The sequence below is a fragment of the Limulus polyphemus genome, unplaced genomic scaffold (assembly GCF_000517525.1).
Source record: "Limulus polyphemus unplaced genomic scaffold, Limulus_polyphemus-2.1.2 Scaffold336, whole genome shotgun sequence".
NCBI lineage: Eukaryota > Metazoa > Arthropoda > Merostomata > Xiphosura > Limulidae > Limulus > Limulus polyphemus.
This window is the reverse complement of record NW_013665946.1, coordinates 384,490-408,580: the sequence shown is the minus strand read 5'-3', so window position 1 is coordinate 408,580 and position 24,091 is coordinate 384,490. Positions and strand designations below refer to the sequence as shown.

General features: G+C 30.1%; 1 protein-coding gene across 1 annotated transcript in view; it reads left to right on the top strand.

Moving 5' to 3' along the window:
• Positions 1-24,091, top strand: part of LOC106457477 (ubiquitin carboxyl-terminal hydrolase 34-like) — a 141,830-nt gene that overhangs the window by 113,838 nt on the left and 3,901 nt on the right. The window contains 18 exon segments of the mRNA XM_022383442.1: positions 913-994; positions 1,723-1,893; positions 2,164-2,349; positions 3,500-3,604; positions 6,555-6,596; positions 9,925-10,029; positions 11,233-11,380; positions 11,736-11,833; positions 12,289-12,321; positions 14,440-14,488; positions 16,381-16,466; positions 17,031-17,114; positions 17,860-17,966; positions 18,083-18,260; positions 20,014-20,250; positions 21,265-21,499; positions 21,706-21,810; positions 23,563-23,684. Coding sequence (XP_022239150.1) covers positions 913-994; positions 1,723-1,893; positions 2,164-2,349; positions 3,500-3,604; positions 6,555-6,596; positions 9,925-10,029; positions 11,233-11,380; positions 11,736-11,833; positions 12,289-12,321; positions 14,440-14,488; positions 16,381-16,466; positions 17,031-17,114; positions 17,860-17,966; positions 18,083-18,260; positions 20,014-20,250; positions 21,265-21,499; positions 21,706-21,810; positions 23,563-23,684 — 2,173 coding nt within the window.

Here is a 24,091-nt window from a genome sequence, read left to right as displayed (position 1 = left end):
ACCTTGTCTTTGTGAATATTTACCATCTTTGATGAAGATCTTGAGATTTTATCTTGATACCATAATTTTAAAAATTATGATAACAAAAAATGTAAAAATCAACTGCCTTCATTTGTTGTTACTTCACTTATTTTTCTTTTTTTTCCCATAATTATAATATTTATAAAATAGTGAATTTTTAAAATTATGGTATCAAGAAGTTTAAAAATCATCTGTCGTCATGTTTTTATTTGTATGTATATCTGTCTAAATCACATTTGTATATCATCTGAAACTTATAATTATTTTCTTTCACACAGTGTGTTAGCTGTATAGCATCAAAAATGAATGAAGTTGTGGCAGTGACTATTAAGGCTAAATGTTGTAGATTATATAGTGTGTAAACTTGTACTTATTTAAACTTCAGGCATAATTGTCGATTTTTAGGCACCTGTTGAAACTTATATTGAGATGTAATAATATTGCATTATTTATAAGCCACAGAAGGGTAAAGAATTAATGTGTTTCCTTGCATGTTAGTGTATGTTACTGAAGTAATTATCTTTGAAGTTAATGTTATAAACATTGTAGTTTTGCACTCATATAAACATAAAAGTACCGCTTAACAGTTAGTGAATAGGAATATTGGGTTTCCATGTGAGCTAGCATGCATGTACACATAGATTGACAGACATCCATTGTTTTTTTAATTACATAGATATGAATAAAGATTTAGTAAACACAGTATTATCTGAATTATTAATAAGATAAATGCAGATATGTGTGTCAGATTATTAAGTATTCAGTGAGAGAAGGGAAGTTATTTTTAAAGTGTGTTACACACACACAAAAGCAGTTATTGATTTTATATTTTCACAGTGTAAGTTTGAAGCTGTTGTAAGTGATTTTTTGTATATTTGTAAATAATTACAGTGATGACTCCACAGATGTGGATTTTAGCCAACTTGGCCAGGATTCATGTGTTACCCGTTTCATCAAAAAGCTTCTCACATTGGTAAGGTTGCTTTTAGTCAAACAAGACATTATGTTAATTTCAACTTGCTGTGACACTTCCACATTTCAATTGTTGTTGTACTTCTGTTTCTACATTAGTTAGCTACAAAATCAGTTTTTATGTACGTTTTCTATAAGTAAAGTGATTTTAAGTACTTTTTTCCTTCTAGAGAGTGTATTTTGTTATTTCCAGATTAAAGAATACATTTCATATAGATTCAGTGTTTTTATAAAGTTTGTTTTCTTTCTACAGAAAAAACGACTACTTTAAAAGTTTTCATACCATATTTATTAACATGTAGCTTCATCGTGCAAACCGTTCTTATTTAATAGCAAATTTTTTCAACAAAATTTAGCAGGTTTGTATATACCTTACTTAACTGTTTACTGATTCGTTTGAATTTTTACAAACTATAACAAGTTCAGGTGTGTATAAACCTATCATAACCCCATTTCATAGTCTGTGGGTATTAGCAATAATCTAAACACAACCTGCATTTTCTTTGATACATTTTAAATTTCTCTTATTCTTATCCTAGAAAAAGTATGGCAACTATAAAAGAAAAGATTCTGTTTATAGGGGTGTCATTCATTATACTAGACATTTATTCTTAATTAAAAAGCTTGTGGTGAGATATGTTTTAGTAACTAGTTCATTGAAATTATACTTGTTGCTCCTGTTATAAAAGATCAAGCTTAAGTTGTTGTTTTTTAACTATTTTCACTTAGATTGAACATGGAGCCAAAGAACATTTGAAACATTTGACAGAATACTTTGCTTTCTTAGTGGAGTTTGCTAAGATGGGGGAAGAGGAATGTCAATTCCTTTTGTCTGTAGAAGCCATTACTACCATTGTCAATTTTTATCTGGGACAGAAAAGTTCAGATGACACAGGCTGTGTAAGTGATAAGAAAGGTTTCATGTTATAAAACATAGCTTTTCTTGGGCTTCAAGTACATATATTTTTAGGATTACATCCCATGTGCTCTATTTATTTCATAACTTTAGTAATTGTTATTTTTGTTTGCCAAACATCAGATGTAAAGGTTGGAAGTTTTGTTGTCTCTAAAAAAAACTCATAATTGTGTATGTATAGAAATACTGTTACATGTAGATATTCACAAAAAGTTATATAAACCAAAACATGAGATAGAATATTTGCATTTCAGGTTGAGGTAGTATCTGATGAAGATGATGATGATGATGAAGTGGTTTCATCAGTAGATGATAAGTACAAACCTGCATCACTAGAGAAGATGATTACCCTGGTGGCTCTGCTAGTAGAAAGATCGAGAGGGGATGATCATCGTCTTCATTTGTCTCATAATGACTTCAGTACAGTAGCAGGAGGAAAGGTGGGTAAACCTTGAATATTCAATTTATTTCATTGACAAAGTTAATCAGTAGGTTCTTAAACATAAATCTCTAACATTTGCTTTCTGTATGCAGTAAAAGAAATAGAATAAAAAAGTAGAAGCCAACACAGGAAAAATAAGACTGAGTATTTTTGTTTCACCAAATCTCAATGCATTTTGCTACAAATACTTTCAGTGTTCAATTACGTCACACTTTATTTAATCACAAGACAGCACAAAAACAAGGTTTGAATAGAGTATCTGTTACAAAATCGTTGGCTGTCTTAATAAACTTGATAGAATTTTGCCTTTAAATTGCTTAACTTTTCAGTAATTTTGTGCTAAAGGATGCTAACAAGAGAAGTTAAATTTGTTTTTGTATATTGGATGATAGATAAGTAAAAATTGTAATTATTTTACCAAGCTAAAAACTTTGATAGTTTTTGGTTTGGTTTGTTTGGAATTTCGTGCAAAGCTACACAAGGGCTGTCTATGCTATCAGTCCATAATTTAGCAGTAATAGGCTAGAGGGAAGGCAACCACCCACAATCAACTCTTGGAAAACCCTTACCAAAGAATAGTGGGATTGACACTCCCATGACTGAAAAAGGTGTGAATATATTCGGTGATGGGGATTTGAACGCATAACCTCCAGGTTGCAAGTCAAGTGCCTAAAGTACCAGGCCATGTTAGACTCAGTGCTTTGATGTTGAATTAAGTACAGATCTTCATGTTTTATGTTTTGATGCTGTTAAAACTCCTCCTTATTTATACACAACTTTTTCAAAAGTATAAGTTATGTGTATAAGACTATTTTTCTTTCATAATGTTTTGCCTTTATAAGGATGGTTTGATTTCAGTATTTAAGGAATTTTTAAGGAAAATTATAAAAAATGAAAATAGTTGTAAAAATACTTGAGTATTTCCAGTTCTTGGAGTAAACATTTTGTTTCTAGTTGTTGTTGTTGAAGTTAACTAGTTCAAAATATTTTTGTTAAATAAATGTTAATAAAGTAGTTTTAAACTATTTCATTTTCAAACAGCTCTTGCTTTACTATAACATTTTTCATACTTAATATATATATATATATATATATTTTATTTTTTATACTTAATATATATATATGTATATTTTATTTTTTCTTCACAGGGTTTTCCATTTTTACATCAGCAGATCCGAGATAATATCAATTTACGACAGACTTGCAATCTCATATTTAGTTTGTGTCGTTGGAATGAACCCCTAGCTCACCATGTAAGTGAGAAGTTTTGAGGCTTATATGCAAACTGTACTTTTCTTGAATAACTTTGATTGCTGTAAAGCATAATTCAAAATTTGAAATAATTATGTATACTTGCCAAAAATATGACTTAAATTTTAAAATGGATAACGAGGGAGGGGATGGGGCAAGACATTTAGTAATATGTATATATATATACATTAACCAAAGAACTGGTCCAACAAAGTTCATTTTTATGTTTATAACATAACTACATCATTCATGCTATTTTTTTAATATAAATTCTTTTTAATATGACACATAATAATGAAAGTTGAGGGAATTTTCATGTTGATTTAATATCTTTAAATACATCCATATACAAGTGTGACTTAAAGCTTTCCATGTTAAATCATGTATAGAAATTTCACATCTATGGATTACTAATTAGCTAAAAAATTTAAAATATCAGTTGTTTGTATATAATATGTAAAAAATCATCATTTGTTAAAAGTCTTAATAAGGTTTAAAAAAAGGCAAAATGACTGTATTCTTACAATTGACTTTTAAAATTTAGAATTGTGTATACTTGTAAATTATCTTGGGTGAGTTAAAAGATTTTTACTTTGTATTAACAAACTGTTCTAGAGAAATATGAACATATTTAGAGATAAAAGCATTTGAAGCACTTTTTTTTCCATACTTAAGTTATTATACCTAATTTCTGGACTAATTATGTTTTTTTTATGGGCTATTATTGGATATTCTTATTATTATAAATAACGTATAATGATCTTGGAGAGCAAAAATTTATATGCTTCTAACATACTGTTATAAAACATTAATATTGACAATTGTAATGTTCTCTAACAGTGAAAATTTATGCTTTTCTAACAGTCTATAATTGGACATTGATGTTAACAAAGCAGCATAATACAGACTTTTATCATCTTTTTTAACAGTGTTAAGTTATTAACAGTACAATGTGGGAGAGACTCTTGGACATTTTTATTAATGAACTAATGTAACAAAGACTTATTAGACATTTTATTAACAGCTCAATGTAACTTAGACTGTTATCAAAAGCTTATTAAGAATCTAATGTAACACAGACTATTATCAGATATTCTGGTTAACAATATAATGTATCACACACTGTTATCACACTTATTTAATTGTGATGTTTTGTTACTGACTGTTATGAAACATTCTTATTAACAACATAATGTAACATACATTGTTATAGGACATTTTTTCTTAAAAATGTAGTGTTCTTTAACAGTCAAAGATCTTTTGGGGAATGAAATAATAGTTAAAAGAAAAATATGATAAACATTTTTTTTTCACTTATTTCAAGATCTTTTGTGTGTGTGCATGTGTTAAAACTTTGATATAGAAATTAGCATATGATCTTAAAGCTGCTCTCAGTTAATTTTTAATCCATGTGAAGTGTTTAACTTTAAGTTCAAGGAGGTGGGGTCAAAGTGTGCTTGTCAAACCTTTTACAAAGTTCCATTTATAAAAAATTAAACAACTTTGTTATCAATATATGTCAATAAACTTGGCATCAAAATGTAGTTTATAATTCAAATTTTGATGTTATGTAAGCTTTAATTTCTTAATTTAAAGAGGAAATATTTAAATGCATTCTCAATCTTCACTTCTCTGTATCACTTGATGCATCTCTGCTCTAAATTCTCCATTTTAGGTTTTTTCCAACTACTTTCTGAGATATCAATAAATGTATTACACCCATCACAGAATCTCCTCCTAACTCTTCTTGCTTTTGAAATTACTTATTTACTCATACTTTTTTGTCAATTGTTTACTTTTATAACCAATGGAAAGACCACTACCCAAGTAGATTTTATTGAATGTAGACTGAAGTCCATGCTTCAGTAAGTAATGAAATTTGTATTAACTATTTATATGTAAGTTAGAAAACTGCATAAATTATAGCCATTTTGAGTTATTCTGTTTTATTGTTCGAATTATTTTTTGTGTCTTAAAATACATATTTGAAAGCTACATGAATTGTTTTTTGGACAACTAATATAGTGTGGAAAAGAGTACAGATACAAATACTTTTTTAACTGTACAGTCGTAAGTCTAAATAGGCCTGTAAGCAATGCTAAGTGATAAATGTTTAGTTTTATGTATATGTTTTATTTACTGATATATAAATAAATAAATATATATATATATAGTTTTAACAGAAGTAAAGTGTAAAAATTAAAAAATTATTACAGTAGGTAAGAAAACTTGTATAAAAAAGCTTTCTTCTTGAGGTCAACACACAACCTTCTCATGTGTTATGTAATTGATACTTTATTTAACATAACTTGAGCTATGTTCTTGCTTGATGATTTATTGTTATGCTAGTTTAGTAGTTAGACACGGTTCTTATGCTACATTTAGTGTTATGTAGAAAGAATATTAAAGTTTTATTGAAAAAAACAATACTTACTTAGGAGGTTCCAGATGTTATGTAAGTGAATTATGAAAACTGTAAGTATTTTTATTCTTTACATGAAAATCACCTTGTACCCAGAGTAGTGAGTGTCCAAGTCAGGACATGAATTCAGATAAATTTTAAGAAAAAATACTTTATTAATTTAATTTTGTGTACAACAGACTTTTCATGTTTACTAAAAGCTTTCCAAATTTTGTGAAAATAAATTTAAATACTGAATTATAATAAACATTAATTCTCCATGGCAGAGAAAAATAGTAACATAAATAAGTTATTTCAACTTATGCATTACTTTTGGAAATCTTTATTATAGATTTCTTATAACAATAAATCATGGTATATGCTGAACGTCAGAGTAAACCTCTTACTTAGAATAAGGCCATTTGTAGTTGGACTTGTTTTACTATTATTACTTTGAAGTTAACAATTTATAATTTTTTTCACTAACTTGTGTGAAAATTCATGATTTCTCCATAGTTTCAGTTTTAAAGTGAATAATTCTTATTTTTCAGATAATCAACATGATCTTCTCAGCCATAACCAAACAACAAGAGGTAAGATCAATCGTACACTTGTGGTTTTTAGTTCCTGTGAGCCAAGCATTAAAAGAACCTGATATTTTTTTTATGTTTTCATTTAATTTTTACCAAAATAGTGTAGTGTAGTTTCCATCAAGCTAGAGAAAGTAAAGTTTGCAGCTGAAATTTTTGTTGGTTGAATTCAAACATTTTAAAGCCTCCATAGTGTATCAAAAATCTATTAAACCAAAAATTATATCAAATAAATCATCATTTCTATAGTCTACTAACCTTTTCACGATGGCTACCCCTTTAAACACTTTTCTGAGCAAGTCACTGAGTTACATTAAAATTTAATTAAACACTTATTATCAATGTATGTGAATGAAATTAACATTATAATGTATGTTATGATTCAAAATTTTACGTTATCTAAATTTTAATTTCTTTATTTCAAAAGAAACCTTCAAAAAACTCAATCTTCAGTTTTGTGTTGTCATGTGACCCACGAGCTATGAAAAATATAAAATTTCATGCTTCCTATCTTGACTTAGATAATGCCAGGGCTGTAGATGTACATCTAAACAATTAAATACTTTAACTTACCCTATTGACATGTAACTTTCAAAGTTCTCTCACTGATTGGAGTAAAAACAAGTAATAAATTTTGTCAACCCTTGATGGGTGCCACATCCACCTTCCAAGACATACATACCTCCACTGACACTGATAGCTATTTGTTGATCTTCATCTTTGCCATCTAACATTGTGTTTGCTTGCTCCAGTCATTATATAACCTACTCAACTGCCCTTGGCAATATTTAATTTGCAAAACTTTACGCCGGCCATTACATGCCGTCTATGCAGGTACTGTGTATATGCACTGTATGCAGACAGTAAAATCACTTTTTATCGACAAAGCGCGAGCATTCAGACTAACAAGTGCAATTCCAATATGGGCACCGCACATTGCAGACGCCTTTGTCGAAAGGGTTAAAAAGCAACTCTTTGTTTGATAGCATACTTTCCACAGTGTTAATCCAGTTTTAAATATGCCAGTAGAACTGTGATTATGAAGACTTGTTTAATTAATTCTTTCCGTTTATTTTATTGGATCAACTTTTGTTTCAAAACACTTGAATGGACATGACAATAAAAATTTTAACTTGCAGAAATATCGGATTTTTTTCCCAAATAATATGTGAGCATATTCAATATTATGATTCTTCCTTTGTTGTCAAGCTGTTTCAAAACAAGGTTTATATGAGAACAATTTGCCCTGTTATACTGGAATCAAAAATTGCAAAATTCTAAATTAGGATTTAACACATAAATAAGAAAAAAACGTTTAATGGTGAGTATTTTAAATATTTATCCTAAGATTTGGTTTTGAAGAAGAGAAAATACCCAAAAATGTTAAATATGTTCTTTTTTTTTGTTTCAAATGATAAGTTTCTTTGAAATAAAATTTTAGGGTATTTGTGGTTTAGCTATTAGATGAGTTGTGGAAAGAATAACCTCACTGTAGTGGAACAGAGCTGATGTTATCAGTTTATTAACCTCACTGTAGTGAAAAATAGTTTGTGCTATCAGTTTATTAACCTCACTATGGTGGAAAAGAGCTGATGCTATCAGTTTATTAACCTCACTATGGTGGAACATAGCTGATGCTATCAGTTTATTAACCTCACTGTAGTGAAAAAGAGCTGATGCTATCAGTTTATTAACCTCACTGTAGTGGAATAGAGCTGATGTTATTCGTTTATTAACCTCACTGTAGTGGAACAGAGCTGATCTTAGTTTATCAACCTCACTGTAGTGGAACAGAGCTGATATTATTAGTTTATTAACCTTACTGTAGTGGAACATAGCTGATATCAGTTTATTAACCTTACTGTAGTGGAACATAGTTGATATTATCAGTTTATTAACCTAACTGTAGTGGAGCAGAGCTGGTTATGACATTAGTTACCTCTTAAGGTTGAGGTTAGTTTATAAATTTATTAAAAACTTCCAAGGGCATTTCTTTGGCATAACATGTCATATGTATCTTCACTGTTTAGTTAATGCTAATGAATCATGGTAGGCAAGTCCCATTATAGCTGATAATAGTGTATTCATCAGTTTACAGTTTAGACTAGGTAAAAAAAGCCTCTAGCAGTGATTTGTTTTGTCATCAGTACTGTTTTATTAATCTTTACAGCTAGGTCTACCCACTAGAGCATGATGTTCTCCTGATAAATGTGTACTTTTGTAGTCAACTGAGGTTAAAGTTTGAAATTTTTTCAAACACATTTCAATATGTATATAGTATTATTATTTATAATCACGGTTTTAAAAAATTTAGTTTAAGTATTTATTTTATAGATTTTTGTATAGTACTGATTATGTCCCCTGGTGATTTAGTTGTAAGCTTGAAGGCTTATAATACTAAAATTTAGGTTCTAAACCTTGTGGAGGGCACAGTGCAGATAGCCCATTTTGTAACTCTTCACTAAAACAAACAGAAGAAAGTATTGATTATATCATGAATACTTTATATATTATCGATTATAATAAGATCATCGATTATTTCAGTGTAAGATTATTATGTCACGTCACTGTAATATACAATATTCTCACCATTTTCTAACTATGGGATTGTTTTCATGAAAAGGGATAATCAGTTATTTCAATGTAAGATTATTATGTCACGTCACTGTAATATACAATATTCTCACCATTTTCTAACTATGGGATTTTTTCATGAAAAGGGATTCCCATAGTTAGAAAATGGTGAGAATATTGTATATTACAGTGACGTGACATAATAATCTTACACTGAAATAACTGATTTTTTTTTCATGAAAAGGGATAATCAGTTATTTCAGTGTAAGATTATTATGTCACGTCACTGTAATATACAATGTTCTCACCATTTTCTAACTATGGGAATTTTTTTCATGAAAAGGGATAATCAGTTATTTCAGTGTAAAATTAATTATTCACATCACCTTAAGTAATCATGTTCATTTCTCTTTGTAACTATGAGTTTTTCTTATCACAAGGGATCTTCAGTTAGTTATTTCAGTGTAAAATGAGTCACGTCACCGTAATAATCATAGTTACACCACTTTATGACCATGAGGCTTTTCATCAGCAAGAATCATCAGTTATTACTATAAAAAATTAAAATATAAACTGTCAAAACTATATTTCACAAAGTTATTAAGTACGGATTGTAGAGTGTGGTGGATATGATTTTTATGTCAGTAGTTTATAACTACAGCTATAATAACTTGATGGGAATTTATGAAGAGCTGAAAATAGTTGGAGATAATTTATTATTATATGTGATGCACATGTATGTTTGTTATTTCTTCAGGCAAGTGGCCCTTTCTTCAAGTTGTTATCTATGCTGGTGGAGTTTGTGGGTGGCCCTCCAGGTTTGCCTCCCTTTACCAACCTCATCTTACACAGAATCTGGGAGGTAAAATTATTTACACAGTTTGTATTTACAATTAGCTGCAGATTTCTGAGTGCTTAATTTCTAACTGCATGAAACAAACTTTTTTTTTATTAAAATGGTGGAGACAGAGGCTTTTTCAGAGAAGCATGACAGCATATGTTGAGTACAGTAAAATATTAACTTAAGTGAATGTAGCTAAATCTTTGCAGTAAAAATATGCTTGTTAAGAATTTAGGATAGACTGTCATGATTGGATAATTTGGGGCTGAGTCTGTTGTGTATAAAATTGCATTAAAGTATGACTCAACATAATTCCATTACTCATATTATTTTCAATTTATATTTTTACCTATGTGTTATACCTTTGAATCAGTTCTATGTTTTGTTCCTTGTGGGTTTCCACCGTATCAGACTTTTATGATTATACTTTTTTTTTACTTATTATAATAACATATTATAACATGCAGTTTTAAAGTTTTGAATTGGAAATTCGCGTACTGTTGTACATTGCATTAATAAAATGCATCTGTTGCACGTTGCCTGCTGTGTACTATGTCTTTGAAGTTTTTATGCTCAATGGTACATCAGTGAAACACCTACTGTGTGTTGCATCAGTGAAATTTGCCTGACAAATGTTGAATCAGTGATATTCACCAGATATGTGTTGCATCATTGAAGTGTACCTATTATGTGTTACTTCATTCATAGCATATAAAGTTTAATTAAAACTATTTTCAAGTAGCTAGTAGTTTCTTATTAAAATTTTCGTGAGTGTAACATGTGATCTCAAATTATCAGTCAATATATATAGATATTTAATGGTGTGTCTCATTATATTTGATTTAACATGTATTATGGCCATCAGAGTACATTTGTCATTGCATATTTCTCTTTGGTCATGGCCAGTAGTTATTCTTAAAGGTCAATACAGAATCTATACTTTTGTCCAGCATAGATTCTAAAATGATGTAAATATGTTCCTGTGCATTAACCAAAAGTACTCCAAAGCTATGTTCACTGTTTATTCTCAATATGTATTCAATATTTGTATATATATGTATTCATAGCTAATGATTATTGTGTTTGGATGTAGTAAAATCTTAGTTTATATTAATATATGGTAATATTTTATTCTAAGAAGAAATATTTTTTCCAGGTGACATGTATTTTGGTCATTATTTGGTTGGTCATTATTAACACTATTGTTTGCATTGTTTCTGCCAGGCCTCAGAGTATTGCCCTCAGCAGTGTTTGGAATGGCTTACCATGCAGGTTCCTAGAAACAAAGTTGCTCACTCATGGGTGCTTCAAAACATGGACAGCTGGGTGGAGAGGTTTCTCATGGCCCATAACCTGCAGCGAGTGAGGAATGGTTAGTGTCAAATGGCCCTTCACAGTACTCAATTACGTATTTAGTGATTAATATTATAACTAGAAATTATTTGTTATAATGAAAAGGCATGATATTTAATGCTACAATTTGTCCTCCTTTTTTTTCTTTTTTGCTTTGAAGGAGCTGATTATGAAATCATAAATCCAAGCCTCATGGAAAGAATGAGTTACAAGTTGGAAATTTAATGTTAGAGCATGTACTTCTGTTCAAAACATTGGACAAAGGCACATGTTAGAAGTGCAAGAGATGTAATTGATGTTTAATGTATTCATCTTTTTTAAGTATTCCAACATAGCTTGTGAATTTTGCTAATACTTTCTCTTTTTGGTTTTAGTGGCTGCTTTACTTTTGGTATCTCTTGTTCCGAGTAATCACTTTCGGCAGGCCTTCAGGTCTACGAGGAGTATGCTTACCCCTCAGAAAGAAGTAACGGTAAGAAGTAATTACTTTTTGTTTACATTGACCATTATTACATTAGGTCAAACTCATTTAAAAACATTTATAATTCTTGTACTTTATAAACAGACAAGAAATGTTAATAAATCTGATATTAACTTTTTTCTTTTTTTTTCCTTTTACATTTCTGATAATACTAGGTAAATTTACACATAAGTGATATCAGTCATACATCTTTAGGTTATGCATTCTAGTTTTGTGTCAAAAATATAAATAAGCATGTTAAATATTTGACTTTGTGGCCAGTAATGGACTTTCTGTTGTTTTTTATTTAATGTCATGGAACTGGAAAGAAAACTAAGAAAAGAAAAACTTTTTTAATGATAAATTTTAAGAACAAAATTATTTATCCCAAGGCATTATTAAAATTAGTTCATATACACATATTACGAGTTTTGTGCGTGTTTTTAACATGTTTTTCTATTTTACAGATGAGTGGAGAAGCATTGGGCATCATGCATCAGGTATAGAGAATATTTATAGTGTAATTTCACATCACATGTTTCACAGATCTTGAAATAATTGTAGATATGAATATATTTTTGTTGTTTTTACTTAATGTAATTTAGTCTGCAGAAAACAGTAAAGGAAAAGATTACAGCTTTTAACTTTTTTCTTGTCCTATTATTTATATGTGTATCTTGTCCTATTGTAATAGTAATAGCATTTCAGAGGTAAGTAGAAATAGAGTCGTACACTACTTCTGGTGACTGTAGTCATACAATATTTGGTGTAATACAATCATATTTATTATATCAGCTTATTTTCAGAAGCATTATTTTCTTGCAACTTCAGTAGCAGTTATGTTTCAAACCCCTCTAAACTTTTTCATGATTTCAATAACCAGTTAGATACCTCTTTTAGCCTTCTGTATAAATTTTATGGTAGCAGTTATTTTTTAGCCTTCTCTGTGAGTTTATGAGAGCAGTTACCTTTTAGTCTTCTCTTTGAGTTTATGGCAGCAATTACCTTTTAGTCTTCTTTACGAGTTTATGGCAGCAATTACTTCTTAGCCTTCTACACTAGTTTATGGCAGCAATTACCTTTTAGTCTTCTTTACGAGTTTATGGCAGCAATTACCTCTTAGCCTTCTACACTAGTTTATGGCAGCAATTACCTCTTAGCCTTCTACACTAGTTTATGGCAGCAATTACCTTTTAGTCTTCTTTACGAGTTTATGGCAGCAATTACCTCTTAGCCTTCTACACTAGTTTATGGCAGCAGTTGTATTTTCTCCCTTTCTGTGTAGTGTTTCATAGTGTTGATCTAGTTATGAACTTGGTAGTAAGCATATTGTTTGGTATTTTTTTAAAACCCTCCTGTCATTTTTTTATAGATGGGATGTTAATACGTATCTATTAAGTTTCTCTTTTTTTATAACATTTTAAAATGAGCATTTTTCCTTAAATAATTATAATAAAGATTTCAAATATTTATGACCTTGTTTTGGTTTCCTTACTTTTGACACTGAAAACAGACATCACATGACCCACATAATCTGCCATGCGAAAAAGAAGTCATAAAGCTGCAATGGAAAGTTTTCAAACATCTTTATTTTTTGTCTGGCAGTCCACATTACTTAGTACACATTGTTAGTAGCTTTACACTCTAGCTAACCACAGTCCTCATGTGGATCTTCTAAATTGAAAATTAATATATTTGTGTAGGCTTGCATTTCTTTTTTGTTGGTCCAAGTGTCACTGTCAATGATGACATTAGCTAACCACAGTCCTCATGTGGATCTTGTAAATTAAAAGTTAATACATTTATGTATGCTTGCATTCTTTTTTGTCCACTAGCCATTCTTTATGTTTTTATAAACACAAACTAGTAACTAGAAAAATTGCTTTGGTTTTTAAAACAATAGAGACAGTCGTGTGTAGTAAATACACTAATGGAAATATGTATTTCCGTGTAGTAACAGATCAAAAATTAGGTTTTGATCACAAAGGTGTCAAAAAAAAGCTACTTTAACATATATTTTGTCCTCTTAATTAATATTGTTTGAGTTGATTTATTAAACTTTTTCTCCTTCATTTGTTTTAATCACAGATTGACACATTATACAAAACCCTTGTTCTTCTCATGTTATTGTTCCTTTAGGCCTATCAACATTTATTGATTGTAATGGTATGATTAGATGTGTCTATTCCACACAATTTTCTGTGGTACTTATTCTAATACTTATACATATTATTTATGTACAAAAACCTTCATTAAAAGAGTCTCTTGAGTTAAACTAATGGGAAATGCTGTTATAACATGTAAACTGGTAGAAAATTTTTAGTTGTTTAATAGACAATAGTATAAAATAGTTGTACATTTCATATTTCTACACGTTGTAAACATAAAGGTTTAATATCACTGTAGCATGTGATAAAAACTAATAGTTTTCAATATTCCATTAGACAGTAATATACAAACTAAAAGAAATGTTTTATACTACTTTTCAGGATTGTACACTGCAGTAGTTTTTTTCAGCCATAAGGTTTAGAAGGTGATGTTGAAAAGTGATGTTATGTAAGGTAGACTTCTTAGTTACATTTTAATTAAATATTCTTTTTTTTGTCGTTTCTAAACAGATTTATGATATCCTGTTGAGGATGTTAAAAAGAGCGAAGCTTTATGTTGGTAAGTTTGTTTTGAAAATATTAAATTAAATGCTATTTGTAAAGACCTTTCTGAATAAAAAAAAATAAACATCCTGGAATACATCTGTAACAGATATAGTTTCAGTGATGAAACCTGGCAGAAATTTATTTTGTATTTTCTGTGGAGGAAATTTAAACAGCAGTACATCTAGGTGATGTATGGTGTCTAAAAACCAATATAGGCTAAGAGTATTATTTCTTGGCACTTGTGTATGATGTTAAAATAATAAATAACACACAGTGTTAAAATAGGTACACAATTAAAAACATTTTCATTAAGGTCAATATATGTTTCGACATTGCAATGTTGTCTTCAGAAGTGAGTTGCAAAACATAATCCAATTAATAAGATAAAGCAAAATTTAGATAATACCAAAGATAACATACAGTTAATGGAAAAAAAACAGGAATCTCTAAAAATTGAATGTGAATATGGAAATACTTATATTGGACAGACTAAACATAATTTAAAATATCATTTAACGTAGCATAAAGGATACGTAAGAAATAAAAAATTCAGTCATAGCAGAATATGGTATTATTGGAAAAAACTGTAATATTAGTTCAACCAAAAGGCATTATAGCTAATAATATCCGAGAAATAATTAAATGTAAAAAAGATCATGTATTATTAAATAGAGCGTGCATAAACATTTTAGAGAAGATCACCCCACATTTTTGCATAAATATTTGCCAGACCTTCATAATTGTAAACCTGTACATAGGTCATATGACCTATTTAATGACAACAAAGACACGATTATGTCTTGCAACTCACTATTGAAGATGACGTTGCAATATTGAAACATGTAGAATCCACTTTTTAATGGTCGTATGTTAATCTTAATTAACTCTCTCAATATAGGGTTGGTCAATTTGACCGAGCCACATGACCTTTTGTACTCGTTTAAAGTCTTTATAATTTTAATACTTATAACTCTCAATATTGTGGGTATATCTTCACAAAATTTGGCAGTCTTTCAGTTAATATTACAAGTCTTTCGTATATAAAAATTCATATTTCGTGTCCGTGAATATATTGAGTATTTGTTTTGAATAGTCTGTGTGAAAAGTAATTTTCATGTTAAAATCAAAAATACTTTTCCTCATCTCAGACATCTCAAATTTCCTTTGTGTAATCCCTAAAACCTCTTAAATTCATTTCAAACGTTTTTTCAGTAAAACTTTATAACTTATCTGTTATTTTCTCTACCCTATCTCAAAACAGGATCGATTAATTTGACCAACCTCATAACCACCTGAAAAAAATTGAAATAAATCTAAATTAACCTTTTTTTCTTTCTGGAATGACTTCATATTGTAATATGAAACTACATTCATTTATCAATGTATGTAACATTATACTTCTATTTATAATTACATTTTATTGTTTTATTGCCCTTTGAATCATGTCTAACTACTTTCCACACCATAAAAAGTTGTAAATAACTCGTAGAACGTGCAGGTCATGTTACGCTATTGAATTACATTACCCACAAGCTGCTAGCATGCATGCCTTCGAACCATTTGTTATATTATTATTATTACTTATTTTACCTAATCTAGTCTTAAATAACTTTAAAATATCTGTATTTTTAGATTTTAGTTACTTTTATAATATTAAATAAAGAATAAATATGAAAAACAAGAAATAAAATACGTAACTTATCTTTCTTCTTGCTGTCGAGTTTCGAAGAGAGTTAACCCTAACTTTTTATAGTAGTAATAGTAAGGCATTTAGTAATTTTTATTTAACTAAATAATGCACTAAAGAATATAGACTAATAACATGCAAAAAGTAGACAAATTCACAGCTTATGGTGTCTTTAAATCTCACGTCTATTGTAATAGATATCTTTCTGTCACGTCTAGATCCAGCAGTACATGGTACAATGAAACTCATGTACTACTTTGCTGTACTGACGTACTGTCTCATAAGTCGTACAGAGAAGCTTATGGTACGTAAATTACGTTTTTCTGGGACATATTGCTCATCATATTCTGGTTGGTAAATATATTCTGTAGAATATAACAGAGGTGAGAGCTGGAATATAGTTGTTTGAGTGTTGTTATGTAAACATAGGATTTGTTAAACAAAACTTTTTGTAGCTTCCCATTTATTCATAGGCATTTATCAAAATATTAGCTGTGAGTAGTGACATTATTACCTAATATGTGAACCTGTCAAGTTTTGTTACATAGTTTTAGTGTTGACAGGTGGTGAACAGAGGAATGTAGTGCCACATACGTAATAGACTGTTTGTAAAAAAAAACACCCAATTTTGTAATCTGTGTTACAGTGTAGTGGCCATGATTTGTTAAAACAAACATTTACATGTCACCTCTTTAATGTTTTTAAGGTATTCAAGATACATTGTAAAGCGTACATTAGTTTTGTATACACAGAAAGTTTTTTAAATTTAGTTATAACAATTTTAATAGGTAATGCACGTTTTTTGTTTGTTTGTTTAAATTCAGTAATGTTTGGAATTTGTAATAATTTTGTTCATTTTGTCTTCCAGTTCAGTCCATTTTTCTTAGATATGTGGAATCTTTTCCAACCAAAGCTTTCCGAACCAGCTATCCCTGTCCATCACAATAAACAGGTATAAAATATTCTTAGTTGTTATATAGAAATATGTTTCGTAGAAGAAAAATCTTTATGTTACAATACAGTGATGTAAACTAGTAAAAGACGTTCTAGAGACGATGATATATATTAGTTGAAATATTTCATACTACTCTGTACCATTGTAATGAAAAAAATTAATATCTTAACGAGTAATACAAATCTTGTATATTTTGTGATATATATAAAGTAACTGATATATTTAATATTGCTATGCACTGTTGTAAACGTAAGTTTGATATCACTGTACACCGTGATAAGTAGTTGTTGTAGGTTATGATATAATGAGACAGTTTTGTGCTGTAGATAACAAACAGTTAGAGAGTTTCATATTGTTCTGAAAAGAGCTAATAAAAAATGTGTATAAAGCTTGGTTAAGAAAGGTAAAAAAAGAGGTGTGTTGATTGTTCTCTGTTATTTTCTTAAGAATCATTTAACCTTCACAACAGTTGAAGTATTTGAGGCATATGTTTAATGATCAGTACAAGAAATTACACAATATTTAATTATTGCTTTGGTAACTAAGCAGGTCATCTTGACAGAAGTACCTCATGTGTACATCACAGTTCAAAAAGAAGCATTTGAGTATTTCTGATTTTAATCTCAAAATGAAGGTTTAACTCATGGCATCAGAGCTGAGTGTTAAAGAGTTGTTCCAGTGTCAGATAATCTGCTGTTTTTACTTCTTTTTTTTTCTTCTAATTTTCATTTCTACTTTTCAGGCTCTTCTTATCTTCTGGTACCAAGTGTGTGTAGACTGTCCAGAGAATGTTAGTTTGATCATTCAGAACAGTCATGTTACTAAGAACATAGCATTTAACTATATATTGTAAGTATGATAATACCTCTCTTATTCTGTAACACATGCAATAATTTTATTTTATATGTACTTGTGTATGTAATGATAGATTATATACTTGTACAACTATTTGTTTTTTACTTCAGGGCTGACCATGATGATCAAGAAGTGGTGGTGTTTAATCGTTGCATGCTCCCAGCTTATTATGGTCTGTTGCGCCTTTGTTGTCAGCAGTCACGGAGTTTTGCACGTCAGCTGGCGAGCCATCAGAATATCCAGTGGGCTTTCAAAAACATCACACCTTACACAACACAGTATACATCAGTAAGTTGATTTTACAAAATCCATTTGGCTTTTTAGAACCTCATATCATACATTACTTGTTGTAAGTTGCTGTAACAGTATTGAGGGGCTTTTAAATCCTCACGCTTTAGTACACATCATAATACATCTCGCCAAGTCAAAGTGCTCGTTTCACGGCATTTTTACAGAGTTACATTCAAAATTTAGCTAAACAACTTTATTATCAATGTTTGTCAGTAAACTTGGCATCAAAACTTTAGTTATAATTCAAAGTTTTATGTTAAGTAAGTTTTAATTTCTTAATTTAAAAAAAAATTTAAATAAATATTCAGTCTTCATTTCTCTGAATCACATAATGCTTCCGCATTCCAAATTACTTATTTTAGATTGTTTTTCTACCCTTATATGGACTGAGCATCCCACCAATTGCAAATTTATACTATAGATATTGGCAAGCTAGAATATAAACTTTAAGCTTTGTGCTTTACTGAAATAGAAAAAAAATAAAAGTCAGACTGTCCTGTTTCATCTCATCTTTCAAAAAATGTCATTTGCTGCTGAATTTTTTATAACCAAAGGAAAGGGCAGGTTGTTCTTTACAAGATTCATTAGAAGGCTAGTTCGTTTTGGTGCTTGTAAATAAGTGTTTAGCCTCAGTTTAGTTTTTTGTGATTGTGTTTTTCTGCTCTGAGGAAAAAATGGAATTTTTTAAACCTATTTATTGCTTCGTTAGAAAGCCAGTTAAGTTATAGTTTTTTAGGATATTCTGTTCTAGTGCCTTACATTTAAATATATTGTTGTAAAATGTATGTTTGAAATCTCCAAGAATTTTAGTTTCAAAAATTAAGTTAATGAAAAATATGAGGCCTAGTTCAGTTGTTGTTTTCACTCCTAATAATCACATAGACTGTGTGCTTCATTTGTGGTGTTTACAACCCATGGCTAATTTCCTCTTGCTGTGTTCGTTGTTTTGATGGATTAGTGCTGAACTAGGTACGTAGTAGAGAAAATAGATGCGAAAATTGGAACTACGTAAAACAAGGAAAATTATACATCAGAAGAAGAAGAAAAAAGTGTATTGGTAACTTTATTTCATATTTTTCAACTTTTCATTTCATTATACGTTGATCATGATTGATGACAAAGTAACAGATAAATTATAAAGTTTTACCAAAACAAAAACGTTTGATATTTATATAGGAGGTTTTAGAGGTTATACAAGTGAAATATGAAAACTATAAGATGAAAAGAAGTATTATTCTTAACATGAAAATCACTTTGCACTCAGACTGACTCAGTAAATTTACAGACAAAAATCTTTAGTAAAAATACTTTTTTGAAAATTCAGAATTTCATACTTACTCAAAGCTTGCCAAATTTTGTGAAGTATATATAGTAAATCCAGAATTCTCCAATATGATGTCAGTCTAATGCAGTGGTTTCTAAGCTGTGTGTTGCAGCAAGTTGCTAGTAGTGGAGTTCGAGTTTCACCAAACGAAGAGTAATTAAGAACATGAAAAAAAACTACAAAGAAAGTATTGCATGTAACAGCAGGAGTGTCGGGTGAATCAAAATAAGTGGGTTAGGGTGTCGTCAGTGAAAAAAGTTTGGAAACCACTGGTCTGACAAATTGACCTGTTTACATAGAGTTAATTCTGTTAAGAAGGAACCTAAGTGATTGTTGGTGGCATGATATGAATATTTTAATATATAACAGAGCATTAAATTTTTCTTGTGAAATATGTGAAGTAACAAATACTTTTTTACCTTCCAGGCAGTGAACGAGTTATTCAAATTAATGAAAATATTTGTAACAAAGCATCCTGACAGTACAGAACAGGAAATCCGAGAAATCCATCACTTCAAGAGAACAACCTTGCGACTGTACCTAACCGTTCTTGATGCTCGTGCTTGTTGGGCTACCTTAATCAATGCTCTACGCCACCTAGTGGAGACAACAGATGATCGCTTGTTTGTTATCTGTAACAGTGGCCTGGCCATGCTGTTTCAGGTACAGTGAATTAATTCAATAGATATGATATAAATGCAAAGATCTCATACATACTAAATAATAAACTTGGAATAAAAGCTATTGTGATTTTTGTAATATATGTAGCTTTATAGATTACAAGAAACTGGCTTTAATCTCTAGTAAACACTTGCAATTGGAAAATGAAAAGAAATTAAAGAAAAACATTAAATTGATGAGAGCATCTTTAATAGTTGTTAAAACACATTTTTTTCGAGTATTTTCTTTCTTGCATATAGTGCCTCATCAGTTACTGAGAATTTTGTTAAAACTTTCTTAGCCAAAGCTTAGTAATACTCCTTGTCAAGTTAATAACAACGTTTATTTATGTCATTTTTCTCAATATTTTAAATAATTTCTAAAATGCCTGGAGTTAGTGACTAAAGAAGGAAAGTCCAAAATTTTCATTTTAATACTTCTTTGGAAAAATAGAAATTCAAATTATATACTGTAATAAATAGAACTTTTTTTTCAGCCACAATTGCAGCAACTATCTCAAACACTTGAAGACAGTTAATGTGAAAAGTTGTGGTTGAAAAAAACTAATATGGAGAACCTTTCCCTGATGTGTAATATATTTATTTTTAAGCCATTAACTTAATATTTTCCAAAACAATATTAAAAATAATAGGTTAATAAGAAGAGTTCATTTCTTATAACTATTTAATGCAAACATTTTCAGTATTTTTGCTGCTGTATTAACTTAAGTTTATCAAAAGTATAATCCCATTTTGTTTATTATTATAACTAAACATTTTAACAAAAGATATAACTCCAGCAAACACTTTCCAACTCTCTGCAGTATATCAAATTCACTGTTTTGTGGAATTACTGATGTAAGAAACATTTAAAAATAAGCAAAATCACTTCAGTAAAAAATGATTCTCCTCTAGTACGCTGAAAGTATCATTATATATATATATTGAGTGTGTTCTTGTGACATTAAAGGCTTTTCATACACTAAAATAATGTTATTGTGTTTTTGTAATGTTAAAGGCTTTCCATACACTACACATAATGTATCAAGAAGCCACAGCCTGTCACGTCACTGAAGACATGGTCGAGCTTCTAGCCATTGTACTTGACCTATTGAAGTGTGCACAAGGATGTCAGGACACACCAGAAGTCAGTCAGTGGCTGTCCTCATGGAAACAACATACAGATGTGATACACAAATTGTTGACCCTTCTCAACTCTTACACTCCTCCTAAGGTTCGCCACATATGTATAGGTATGCCATTACACATCAACTCTGTAACAAAAACTTTATTTCATGCATAATGAATGTTTTAGTTCAGTAAAAAATGATTGTTTCTTAATTAGTAAATGCTTCAGTTCTGTCAGTTATTTCTTAGCTAATAAAAGTATTTCAGTTCTATAAAATGCTTATTCCTTGCCCAGAATGTGCTTACAGTTTATTTGTGTTTGATTTTGTAGAAGTGCTTCAAGAGCTGATTCTATTATACCCAAATGAAAACTTGTCATCCATCATACGTTTGTTAGGCAGCTGTCATACATCATTCCTAGAAAGTAGCAGCCCAAGTAAGTTCATTAAACAGTTCTCACTTAATTTACTGACTGAAAGATGGGATAATTATATTGATGTAGGTATAAAAAGAAAAAAAAATAAGAGGTTGATTTATCATATGTCTTTGAAATGTTTTTTGGAAGAAAGGGAAACTGTATATATTTCAGAGAGAAAGATAAAATCTTGACTGGTGAGAAAAGTCTTGTAAAGCCTATACTGTCAAACCTGCATCAGAGACCAGATGCTTTTCATGACCATTTTTCCTTAGACCTGATCAGTTATAAATGTCTTAAGCCCTGCATATCTGAATAAAAGACCAGAAGTCATTAAAAACAAGGCTTTATAACAGCCAAATTGTGTTGGCAAAGTAACCCAAAACATTTACATTTAATTAGTTAATTGGAATACAGAAATGGAAGAAATCTGGTGGCATAGTGGCCAATCATGTGTAGTGACCATTATGACCCATCATTAGTGTAGTTACACTGTAACTGTCAGGATAAGGCCATGCAGTTTGTGAAAATCTGGTGGCATAGTGGCCAATTATGTGTAGTGACCATTATGACCCATCATTAGTGTGTTACACTGTAACTGTCAGGATAAGGCCATGCAGTTTGTGAAAATCTGGTGAGATTTTTTTTAAGAGGTAGGGTTAGTGCTTTAATATAAGGTTAGTATAATTATAATTACATCCCAAGATATTGCACTTTTCCTTTTTAAACATTTGGTAAGTTCACAAATTTATAACATTTCTATAAGAATTATAGGTCATTATGTACTTAGAATTAAACCAGAATGAATAGGAAATTATAGTTAGCACTGTCAAAAAATAGAAAATTTTAAACTTAAGAGCTATTTGTAATTTTGTCGTAGTGACATTGTGACCCATTCTTAATTTTTTTTCATGCAGTCAAGTTTTGTTGGCCATTAGTAACATCATCTCTGATTGACTTTCCGGTTTGTTTATTTCAACATTTCAAATAGAAGTAGGCTTACATGTGCTTCACTGAACTATATAAAGAACTGGCACACTAAAATGGTCATGATAGGCAAAAATGTTTGTGTTAAAAAAAAGACCACTGTGTTTGTTTTTAGTTAGGATTTCTATTCCATTTTTCAGTGCTTAGTTTCAAACTTCCATGAGATTGATTTTGTGTATATATGTTGTTGTTAGGGTAAGAAAAGGATGGTACATATGTTTAGTGTAACTGGTGTCATTATGTATGATATAAACACAATACTAAATTTGAATGAAGTAAAATTAAAAGAGTTCAAAGTTGCCCAGTTAGAGCTAAGACTCGGGTATTTCTTTAAACAAAAATTGTTCCAGCAACAAAAGTTCCATTTGTTGGCCAATGACAGTTGATACTACTCTGTTTTTAGTGCTTGTTTCATAATAAATGCCCATAAAAACTACAAAATGCAAAACTGAAAATTTGTATGTATCTCCCCCATGGACCCAATGAACCTCCATACCAAATTTGGTAAAGACCCATCTACAGGGGGCTAAGTAGTGTTAAAAAAGGCAAAACTGAAAATTTGTATGTACCCCCCACATGGAACTAATGAACTTCCATACCTCCAATACCCTGCAAAGTAATTACATGGACATACAACAGACAGTACTATTATATTTATATAGATGCTACCATACTAAATATTGTAGTATTGTTTTTATTTATTAGTCAATAGAGATAGGCTTTCAAAGATATGTTATTAAATCTCTCTCCCTTTTAGATGTGTACATAATTATTTTTTTTCCTTAGTCACTCCTGGTCCTTATTTTCCACGAAGGAATCAGATGATGTTACCCACCAAAACAAGTATTCGGCCACAGAGGTTGATGTTTCAAATGTTCCTCCATCCTAACCAGCTAGAGTGTGCTAAGGTTAGAATATCCAGTTTAAGTATTTACGATTGAGTGTAGATCAGTAACATTACTGTTAAAACTTGCTCTGTGGTCATGCTATTTAACCAGTCTACTGTCATGCATTTGTAGTGCACTTGCTATGATGTAACAAACCAATACATGTTTCTATGCAAAAACAAAGTAATGTCATTGTGAGAATAGACAACTTGGATCTGGGAATGTTTGAAATAAATACAGATTAATACTCTAATATACACCTGGAAAAAAGTTAAGCACCCCCGTGTTTTTTTCAAGTGATTCAGATTCGACGTTCTTGTGACTGATTATAAATTACCATTCAATCTAAACGTGTTTATCAAATGAAATTATGCATTATTGGGCACAAGAAAACAAGATTATCACTGTAAAATAACAATTTTTAATTT